Source organism: Hippoglossus stenolepis, chromosome 3, assembly GCF_022539355.2.
Source record: "Hippoglossus stenolepis isolate QCI-W04-F060 chromosome 3, HSTE1.2, whole genome shotgun sequence".
NCBI classification, from domain to species: Eukaryota; Metazoa; Chordata; class Actinopteri; order Pleuronectiformes; family Pleuronectidae; genus Hippoglossus; species Hippoglossus stenolepis.
This window is the reverse complement of record NC_061485.1, coordinates 3,886,811-3,897,703: the sequence shown is the minus strand read 5'-3', so window position 1 is coordinate 3,897,703 and position 10,893 is coordinate 3,886,811. Positions and strand designations below refer to the sequence as shown.

The 10,893-nt window shown below is 41.8% G+C and overlaps 1 protein-coding gene, 1 long non-coding RNA gene and 1 other non-coding gene across 3 annotated transcripts; 1 reads left to right on the top strand and 2 right to left on the bottom strand.

Annotated features, from left to right (window-relative positions):
* Positions 1-947: 947 nt before the first annotated feature.
* LOC118105279 lies at positions 948-2,859 on the bottom strand. The gene is made up of 2 exons (XR_004695109.2): positions 2,761-2,859; positions 948-2,357 (listed from the first exon to the last, which is right to left on the bottom strand). It is a non-coding gene; the product is annotated as an uncharacterized LOC118105279 (long non-coding RNA).
* Positions 2,860-3,437: 578 nt separating this feature from the next.
* On the top strand, positions 3,438-6,676 carry lsm3 (LSM3 homolog, U6 small nuclear RNA and mRNA degradation associated). The gene is made up of 4 exons (XM_035152848.2): positions 3,438-3,515; positions 4,702-4,812; positions 5,476-5,571; positions 5,759-6,676. Exons 1-4 carry the CDS (start codon positions 3,495-3,497, stop codon positions 5,837-5,839), a joined length of 309 nt encoding a protein of 102 aa, XP_035008739.1. The 5' UTR covers positions 3,438-3,494; the 3' UTR covers positions 5,840-6,676.
* A 2,859-nt stretch (positions 6,677-9,535) lies between these two features.
* trnaq-uug lies at positions 9,536-9,607 on the bottom strand. The gene has a single exon. It is a non-coding gene; the product is annotated as a tRNA-Gln (tRNA).
* Between the last annotated feature and the right edge of the window lie 1,286 nt (positions 9,608-10,893).

Genomic DNA, 10,893 nt, shown 5'->3' with positions numbered 1-10,893 from the left:
AAAGTGTTAAAAACATAAATATTAAGTCGACGGTAAAATTTTACATTTTTAAAAACAAATTTGCTTATCGGTAATTATTGTTATTGTGAAATTGCCATTTTGCTACTTTCTGAAAAATATATTTGTCAGTGTTTTCATTTCTTTATTATTAAAATGTTTTCATTTATTGTGAATATATAAATGACTAATAGTTTGTCACTGCCCTTTGTTGTACATCACACTGTGTCATCGTCACGTTTCAGTTATGTTTACAGTTCCTCCTCTTCTCTCTTGGTTTAATATATAATCTTCACCCTATTTCCACATCTCATGTCGTGAAGGTTTCATCTCAGCGCCCTCGGTTTACTGCCCTCGTCCGGCCGCCATGTTGACTCGCCACAGTCGTAAACATCGTATCCGTCCGTCTCCCGGTACAATCTATACTCTCGAGTTCTCGTGTCTCACTATAGAACCGGGTCATTGTTACCACATAGACACTGATGGTTTATTTATTCATTTAGAGGACTGTTATTTATGATCGTATGAACTTCGGTGCAGATCGGTTAACGAACTGGATGAGGTCAATTTCAATGTGGTTTCATCAGGGGCCTTGACGGAGGTTTGTTGTTCTAATTTGCCTTATTTATATAACAACAGTGTTGAATTTACTTTGTGATCTACAGGAAAAGTTGAGTAATTACACAAGAGGCTAAATAAATAGACTCTTAAGCTGTTAAAACATATATAAACAAAGCTTTACAAGAGGGTTGATTGTTAAATTTACTTTAGCAAAGTTTAAAACATTTAGTTTTTCCTTCCACAAAACCACAAGTTACTTAATCCTCAGTCACCAACACTGAAAGATTCGAATCAGTTCTACAGACGACGTGTCAAAGTGACTCAATGAGAATTTATTAGTGTAGAAGCAACACATTCAGACACTTTTCAACAAAACACTAACAGAAAAATAATATTTAATATATTTCTTTATTTGTTTTTAAGCTGAGGTCAAAGCTCAAGAAACATTCTACACGTGACACAAAACATTTGAAAGTTCAAGTTTTTAAAAGTGAAATCTCTTTATTCACAAATGTACATTTTCATTGTTACACTTTAAATCTCATCACCTGTGAAAATATCCCGATCAGGTGATAATGAAGATATTTGTGTTTGAACAATTTGGTGGAAAAGATCAAACAAGTGAACCGGTGACGACATCTCTTATCTTCCTGCTGTTGGGCGCCATCTAGTGGTCAGTCTCTCCCATGCTGGACCCTGCAGGACGTGATGATGGAGCAGAGAGAGAAGAGGTGAAGAAGATGGAGGCAGATATTAGCATTATTATTATCATTACAGTCTTAGTGTTATCGCACCATCTTCCCCTTGTTGGTGTTTCGTCTGATTCTGTTTTAAAACATGACAAACGCCTCTGACAGCTGCAGAACGTGTGTGAACAGAGTCTATATGTAAAGTTTCTCATATGTAAACATGCACATTGATAACTAGCGAGTCTGTGGGGTTCTGTATGTGAAAAGATCAAAGCAGATGTGCACAATATGTTGTACTTATTTTAAACACTTCAAAGCAACACTGTGGAACTTCTACTGAGTAACAGCGCCCCCTGTCGCAACACAGGGGGATTAATTCTGTTGACCTTCGTGTCTGAGCTTGTTGGCTGGAGCTCTGACTGTGTCACTGGATATTACCCATGATCCCCTGCTTCCTGAACCAGGAGAGCTGCGGCTGTAGCAAATACACAAATTGAATTCTTCGTGTTTTAACAGTTTCCTGCTGAATATCGGAGATAAACTCTGGTTTTTAATAACTTCAGAGTGTTTTTAACTGATCCTCAGTTCAGCTTCACTCTTCAAGTGCAGCTGATTGTGACGGTTGAAGCTGTGACTCTCAGTCAGTTCTTCTCACAGGAGATCGAACCCACTCAGCAGAGTCACAGAACAGACGCTCCATGTTCACACCCAAACATCAAACTGGTTTTAATCAAGCTGCTGAACTGGTTTTAATCAAGTTGCTGACTCAAGGTGAACAAGTTGCACAGTGTTGCTCTTAGAGGAATCGAACCAGCGGCCCGGGAGCCACGTGTAGCAGGGATCTCTTCCACCACAGAGCCACGCTGCAGCTGAGGGTGGAATGGGTAAAGCCACTGCCCTGCTCTGCCTCTGGTCTGCACTCACACCCAGTATGAAGCACTGGGCTGAGATGAGACAGGAGGCGCTCACTCACACACACACACAGACACACACACACACAGACACACACAGAATAAGACGTGTACACAGAGAAAGAGTGGAAGTACCACGTGTTCTCTGTAGAACCCCATGATGACGTGGCTGGGTGAGGGACGCACTTCAAACCATTCACTGTATGAAGACAGCTTCTATTAGTGAAGCCAAAGTGTCTCGATCGCCACCTGGTGGCTGGCAGCAGGATAGGTCATATATGCCGCCTCCTCCATGTTAGTGGATAAGACATTTACCAAACTAAAAACATCTAAGTACACGATAAAGAATTGTTTCTCAAGATGACACAACATGGACATAACAAGGACACAACATGGACATAACAAGGACACAACATGGACATAACAAGGACTCACTATGGACATAACAAGGACTCACTATGGGCATGACCTAGACACAACATGGAGTCAACGTGAACACAACACCGACACACAAACCTGCTGAACCTGATCACGTGTCTGTCCACGCGAAGTGAAGTTAAATGAAAACAGAGACATTTTATTATGGTGAAATGAAAACTCACCGCTGCTCAGTTTGTTCCGCTGCGTCGAGTGGGGACGTGGAGGAAAGAACTGGAACACGGGAGGAGGAGGAGGAGGAGAGAAGGGGAGGAGGAGAGAAGGAGAGGAGGAGAGAGGAGGTGAGTGGTACAGGATCACACTGCGGGTTGCCAGGTTTGCTCTTATCCCGCACTACTACTCGATACCCTGAAGTACTCCTCCCCCTGAAACATAATCTTCAATCCGGATACATTTTATTTTGCATAGTATCATCACTTCACAGTATCAAGTAAAAGTACTCATAATAATAATAATAATTAAATAATAAAAACAGTGTTTACAAAGTGCTTTGACAGCAAAGCAAGAAAAGTAAATATAAGACCAGGAGGCCAGACAACCAGGCTCCTGTGGTTCGTGTTCAAGTTAAATTAATAAATACAGAGCAGCTATGTCACATGAAACATAATAACAGTAATATGACAATAAAAATACATGAACAAGTAAAATAAGCAAGTTTATAAAATTGGATTTTAAGAAGAATGATTTAAAAGAAGTTGCAGAAATACTAATAAATGATTAATAGGCAAATTAATAAAAATAAATGTTACACAATAGTGTGTCTGTGTCCATGTGAACACGTGTTGACCAGAAGTAAACACACAGTATTTACAACACGATATTTGCACGTGTCCGTTTCCCCCTGCAGTGAAAGCGCGTGACGTCAGCGGACCTGGCAACCCGCGCAGACTCAAACATCATGGCGGACGAGGTGGAGCAGGTTCGTGCAGCCGCGGCTCGTTTCACGTGTTTTATTCCAACTCAGCGTTTGAACGCGAACCCGTAGACGGTGTACAAGGACGTGTCGCTGCGTGTTGTTGCTGTTGTGTGTTTGTTGTGTCCCGTTGTGGGTCGTTGCTCCGGTAACAGCCCGCCGAGGCCTAGCACACAAGCTAGCCGAGTTAGCATGGTTAGCATGTGATGCTAAGGTTTGAATTAAACAACGTGTTCGCTGAGTTCAGCTGCACGTGAAACTCAACGTGTTGGAGGTTAAAGGTGTAAAGAGACTGAAACATGTCAGAGTTAGATCTCTGCTGCTGTGGTTAACTACTGACGACTTAACTAACTAGTCTGACTAGTTCTAAGTCACAGACACATGTTTAAATATGAGAAAAAAACTGAATAAAACTGTAGTTTGGTGAAAGTTAGTTATTCTAAGTTAAGCTTTAGTTTAAATAAAAGCTGCATGATGGAGAGATGAGTACAGATATATCATTGGTCTATAGACAGATCAATACTGTGTGTGTCTGTGTCTGTCTGTGTGTGTATGTATATATGTAATTTGCATGTAGGTATAGACACATAGATAATCTGTGTGTATTGATAGATAGATAGATAATTTGTGTATAGACAAATCGATCATTTGTCTGTATAGATAAACACATTCATTCATCCCGGGGGGGGGTGTTTATACATTAAAAAAATTAAACAAAAAGTAATTGGAATTCTAATTATGAAAGATATTCAATAGAAATCTGTGCAGTTTGTGTTTAATTGAAAAAAATTGTTTCCACATGTGCCAGGAAATTAAATAAAACTATTATTACATTGTTTATGTTTTCATTATTTTAAGGAAAGAGAGGAAGTACCTTAGTTTTGTATAATGTTAATAATGAAGTGAATACTTAAGAATCTGAATCATGTTTATTACCGACTAGGAGCAGGAACTAAAAGTACAAGAGGAATAAGTGGAAAAAGTCACAAGTACAACATATGTACTTATTGTACAGAAGATGTGCAAAGTGTACATGCGGTAGATTGTGTGTTTGTGTTAATGTTGTGTGTGTGTGTGTGGCGGGAGGGGTGGGCTGCTTTCTTACCTGCAGCTGTATGCACTTTCTTTCTGTAGTCGCTTGAATCTTTATCCGTCATTGGTGTAAAACTAATTATCCTTTGTTTTGCTGCAGCAACCGACAACCAACACGGTGGAGGAGCCGCTGGATCTGATCCGACTGAGTCTCGATGAGCGAATCTACGTGAAGATGAGGAACGACCGGGAGCTGCGTGGCCGACTGCACGTGAGCTACACTCACACGCTTACATCTGCTCTGAGTGATCTGATCACAAGTGTGAACTTACCCAAGATGCTTTGAGGACACACTAGTGATCGGGAGTTGGTCTGAGACACGTGTCCACATTCTTTTCGCTGTGTGAGCACGAATGTGTCCTGAGCCACAGTTAAAGGATCATCTACTCATCTGTTGTCCTCTGATCTGTCACTATGAATTCAACCTTTACTTTACACTTCTCATTGTTTCATGCATTGATTTATTTGTGGCCACAATATCAACACAAACAACCACATATTGATTTCTTTTTTTTTCTAAATGTGTAAAATCTTGAGGTTACGTTCCTACTTGTTTGCATGTGGAGCAGGAAAATAAGATCCGATCACAAGGACGCATTCAAGACTCATTCTAATATCAGGTGTGACATAGAGACATTGAGCTGTCCAGATGTGATCAGACCTCTCAGGACAGATGTTGATAACACATCTGAACAGAGCCAGTGTTGTAGGTTGTGTGTCAGCACGGCCTCCAGACACCTCCTGTAAATAAGTGTTTTTGTTGCTTCTGGGGAATTCCTGGTGAATTCCTGGTGAATTCCTGCAGATCCTGTCTTGCAAACATTTGTGTGTGTTCTCCCTTCTCATATTCCTGGTTGTGTGTTTCTGTTTCCAGGCGTACGATCAGCATCTGAACATGATCCTGGGTGACGTGGAGGAGACGGTGACGACAGTGGAGATCGACGAGGAGACGTACGAAGAACTTTACAAGGTACGACACAGACCTGTTCACCTGAGACGCTGCAGTGATGCTGCCTTCCTGTTCACAAGTAGCATCTTAAATCCATTCTCTAGTTTTAGAACCTGAACGGTGGTTCTGAGGTTTTGGACTTTTATAATAAAGCAATAGATAAAAATAGAAATATAAGCATTAATAAATGTTTTTGTTTCCTTTTCAGTCGACCAAGAGGAACATCCCCATGTTGTTTGTGAGAGGAGACGGCGTGGTGCTCGTAGCTCCGCCTCTCAGGGTGGGCTAACCTCGAGCGTTTCCTGGTGTGGACGAGCGGCGGTGACAGCTGAGAAGTTTCTCACCCTGAGGAGGGAGAGGGGGGGGGCTGTCCTGACGAGCTGAACCGGGGCGAAGGTTAAAACATCGTCTGTGGTTCAGACTGTCGACAACACCGACCTCTAATTCTACGTTCAACACTCGAGGGTCAGAAACTTTGCAGGTTTTTAAAACTTCCCTGTGTGAAGCTGCAAAGATATAAAACACAACAGAGAAAGAGGATTTTTGATTTGGACTTAAATGAGCTTCTTTCTTTTTCTTTTATGTGGGTGTTTTGTTATCAAATCGATTTCGGGGACGTGGTGATTTCAGGCCACCTTTTCTCAGGATACTTCATTTGGTTTCTGAATCGCCTCAGTTTTATTTTTTAAACCAGAACAATTGAATATTATTTTTAAACATTTCCAGAGGAATTAGTCGCCTCTTAATTCCTGTGGCTTTAAGTAAAAGATGGAAAAGTCTCATCCTGCCCTCAAATCGCTGAACTGCTCCATTAATGACGGAGTTCACTTGTAGCCTGATTTAAGTGCAAGTAAAAAATAAAAGTGGTGCAGAAGAGTTTGATCATTTTGAAAATTATTCCTCCAGTTAAACTTCTGTGTCTCAAAGCTAAAGTCCTGCAGTTTCTCTAAAGCCCTGAACTGTGAATGTGGGGAAGTTGTTTGAGTTTCTTTTGGATGATTTTACGTTGAATCTTTTTATACATATTTTTGTAGCGTTGTGTTGGATGTGGCATCGTGGCTCAGATGTGTCAACTTTTGTTTTCGTTTTGGTTTTTGGTAAACTTGAATAAAAAAGATGATGAAAACAAGTCTCTGTTTGAAAATTTACACAAACTTCACCTGTAGCCAGATTGTTCTTTAAAATGTATTGAAGTTCATGTAAATCTGTATCACATTTTACACAATAAATTGAAGCAGTCAGACTACAATGGATTACAAAATTGAATAAAAACACCTTAAATTTAAAATGTGAAGCACTAAGAACAGAAACGTCTAAATATAAAATCACATTTCATTTGGTTCAACTGTAGTTTCTCATCTACTCCTGCAAACAGAACTTGTGACTCGAATCCGGTGGTTGCTGCATTATCCCAAAATATAACCCTAAAACTTTCCTGGTTTTAATTTATAGTATATATATATATTTTTTTTAAAGTGACCTTTAATTAACTGACACAATCCAACTCAAATAGACTTCAGACTTTGCTTTCTGCGTAAAATCTTAATCTCAATTGTAAGTAGGAACTTTTTTTTCATCTAGAATAAATAAAAAGTTTCCAGCTACAATTATACAATTTATGTACCTTTTAAAATCTACATTTAAGTAAAATTGTTGAACAAACGTTGCGAAGATAGGAACTAAACACTTGTGCTGTTATGTTTGGACCGCTAGGTGGCAGTATAGATCTGATAAAGCAGCTGTGGTTAAACAAAGAAACATCAGGACTGAGGCTGAAAACACTACACACTACTACAATACTACGCACACACACATTTTCATTTCATAATTTGTCTGTTTAATTTATTATTTTTATTATATTCTGTTATCTACCACACCTGCTCACCATAACTGCATAGAGACATTTCCCAGTGGTTTTAAAAGGCTGCAACAGCTTAAACTCTTCAGGAACAGTAACCTTCAGGAACATGAACCTTCCAGGACTTTACCGCTACAGAACAGGAAGTGTTCACGGAACCGAAAGCAGCAAACTGTCTCTTTGCGGCAGGTAAAAACCAGGGATTCATGCACAGCCTCAGTACTTCCTGTTCTTGTATTTGACTCACTAACAAACCCAGAGGAGTTTCCTTACTGGGAACATGAGGCCTCACCGACTGTCTCAGCGCGTCACCATCATTCCCCGTCGTCACTGTACAGAAGTCCCTCCGAGGGACTGGGACTGTAACAGGACGGGACCTTAATGCAGTTTAATGAGGAGCTCAGCATCTTGTTGCCTCTAAATATTCCTAAATGAGGCCGTTCAGAAAATGACTTTACGTAACATTTGAGCCGGAAGACGACTGCCGGCGATATCCCGTCATCACGCCGAGGCTCCACCTCTCCACCATTATTATGATTTCTGTGAATCATATAACTGAAGGGTGATTTCTCTCATGCATCATTACAGTCAGTGTCGTGCCACCAGTGTCTAAGGCTCCTTGATTAATTTCCCAGGACCGTCCTGTCTTTCTGTGTTAAGTAACTGACTGAAAATATTGTTTCAAGACTTTTTTTACAAGAGACATCCTGAAGACGATGGAAGTATTCACCTGAGAGATGGCAAAGATGTTTTTGTACCAGAGAGCACATGTCTCCCCCGAGGCTAAAGTCCTATCTCGCATCTGAATGTCACAGGTTATTGTTTTGGGCCCATGTCCCATCCTTCCACCAAGTTTCCTGGAAATCCATCCAGCAGTTTTTGGAAGCATCTAAACAAACAAATCAAGGGACGGGGGCGAAAACGTAACCATAAAAAATACCTTTCTGCACACGACACCATTATAAAAGACATGTTGACGCACCACTGTGCAGGAAGCACCAGGTCACACCATGAAGATATACATTTGTATAAACCTTCTCGGACACTAGATATGATATTTGCGTGTGATGTCATCTCAGTATAGCGTCAGCGGTCTGAGCCGGTGGGGTCTGGAAAACAGACCCGTGTCTTTGGCTGCACAACATGGAAGCAAAACCAGTCAGAGCGAACCTTTCCACTGGAGTGTCAGTGGAGCTGATGCCAAACAGGTTGAAGGACTCTGACGGCGTTAGGAAAGAGATTCTCTGGTCTGTTGAACTCTTTGGGCAGAACTCCAAACACTGTCAGATGTCAGAGTTCATCAGCCGGCGGTGGAGAGACGAAGTTGGAACTGGAGTATCTTACTGTATTAAGCACTAAAGTTGTTATTTAGTGTTAAATTATTGTAGTTGGGTTAGGTTTTATTTATCAAAAGTATCGGAAAAATACCAAATGATACCCAACACTACTGAGTAGAGACCTGAAGACAACAGCTCCCAGGACAACAGGCTGGCTTATCAGAGCTTCTCTCTTTGGCTGTCACATATCACCTGTTTGCAATGTTCGGCACATTCCAGCAGTCGTACAAGTGTTGGCCGACAGAACTGTGCTCGAACATTATGTCATCCAATTCTCAGCAGCGGTTACCAAATAAATCTTTAATGACTTCGTGCTTCACATGCCTTTACACTTGTGTCAGAAATATTTCCTAATCACTCGAGCTCTGATGTGATGAGGCCACATCGCTCAGGATTCACACGCGGGCTAAAAATGTCTCTGATGTAGCTGAAGGTATTTAAATCTGCCCCTGTTGCTTTTCCCCTCAGCCGCCAACACCAACATCAACGCCAGCAACAAGACCAAGATTAGCCCAAGACCAACACCCGAACCACCACAAACACCAAGACCAACATCAACACCAAGACCATAACCAACACCCGAACCACCAAGACCAATATCTACGTCAGCATCAGCAACATCCACCCCAAGACAAAGCCCCACTGGCCATTGTTCTCTCTCCCTGTGGAGCTTCCCTTCATGTGCAGTGAAGTGTGGTCTCATGGGATAGATTGTGAGTTTTGTTTCCCACACAGTTGATTTACAATTTGGGGCCCCATGTGACGCTTCGCTGTCATGCAGATTCTTGGAAGGTTCCACCGAGGGTCGAACTCGGATCACTGGATTCAAAGTCCAGAGTGCTTACCATTACACCATGGAACCTGTTTGCAGGAACTACATGGAATCAGTCACACGCTTCTCATCTAATGCTCAGAAGTTAGATTAGATTCTCTGTTCTCAGTAGTTTGTCTCTGCTGTCAGAGAGTCCCTCGTCAAAGAGCTGCAGCCATCATTGTGTGGACAAGACGAGAGTTTACAACACAACCTGTGAGCAGTGTTACTTCTGACCGGACCGCACCGTCCGGCTCTTATTTTCCGTCCTTTGTGTTCGTGGACTATCTGGTCGATGACGAGAAGAACTGGAAACAGTCCCACACGATAGGTTTGTCACACGGTGAAGCTTTGTGCACAGGAATAACTGCTGACCGACGGACACATAGCACACGCAACCACAGACACACTAAGCCACAGAGACAGGCATGTGTTCTATATACCCAAAATAAACCAAATCAATTCTTGGAGTAACGTGTCCTTGAATGAGTTAAATAAACACACACACACACACACACACACACACACTGCTCCTGTCAAGGAGGCGTCAGGAATATCACTGACCTCCTACCGTCTACTGTCTATTTCTGTGTTTAACACTGAGCGCTGCAACAAACTTAGTGTTTGTATGTTTAACTTAATACTCGACTGTGATGAGCGTCTGTGGCGTCGGCCGGCTGCTGCTCTGCTTCTGCTGAAGTCCTGAACCGAGCGTTTGAAACTCATGACTCATTCTCTTCATCGTGAAACCACATCGACATTTTACACAATCAAAACAAACAATCAGTAATATTTTCCTTATCCGATGCTGGTGCAGTACGTGCGTGTGTGTTGGATATGTTACATCATCTTGGCAGAACATCATCTCAATACCACATCTCTACTCTCTGTGCTGCATCTGGAGAAATGCAGTCGAGCTCATTGTCTGCAGATAAAGATGGAGGACGCGTGTCCACGTCCGGCTGCTCTCCAGGAATGAGGCCAAAGTATCCCGAAAGCTGCCGTCTCGCAGACGATGTCATTTGGAGTCAGACTCAGCACAACATGACCCGGATATACTAAAGTGTCACATCTGCTCCGATTTCCTGTTTTATTTTGATACTTATTACCCTTGAGTCTCATTTCAGATCTCCTTACTTCCTGTCCTCGCTGATTGAATGCCCCGCCCTCATTGGTCTCACCTGTTCCTCATTGGTTCTTCTATTTAAACCTCATCGCAAGTTTGTCTGGTCACTTTCCCTCGAAGCCCTCCAGCCATTTCCACTAGTGTGATTTTAGATTATTATTGCTTCTAGTCTGTGTTTTTAATACATTCAACCTCCTTTGCATTGGAACTT

Coding starts and splice junctions, on each gene's coding strand:
- lsm3 (XM_035152848.2), top strand. CDS start 3,495: ATGGCGGACGAGGTGGAGCAG. Junction 4,813..5,475: donor AGCTGCGTGGCCGACTGCAC/GTGAGCTACACT, acceptor TTCTGTTTCCAG/GCGTACGATCAGCATCTGAA. Junction 5,572..5,758: donor CGTACGAAGAACTTTACAAG/GTACGACACAGA, acceptor TTTCCTTTTCAG/TCGACCAAGAGGAACATCCC.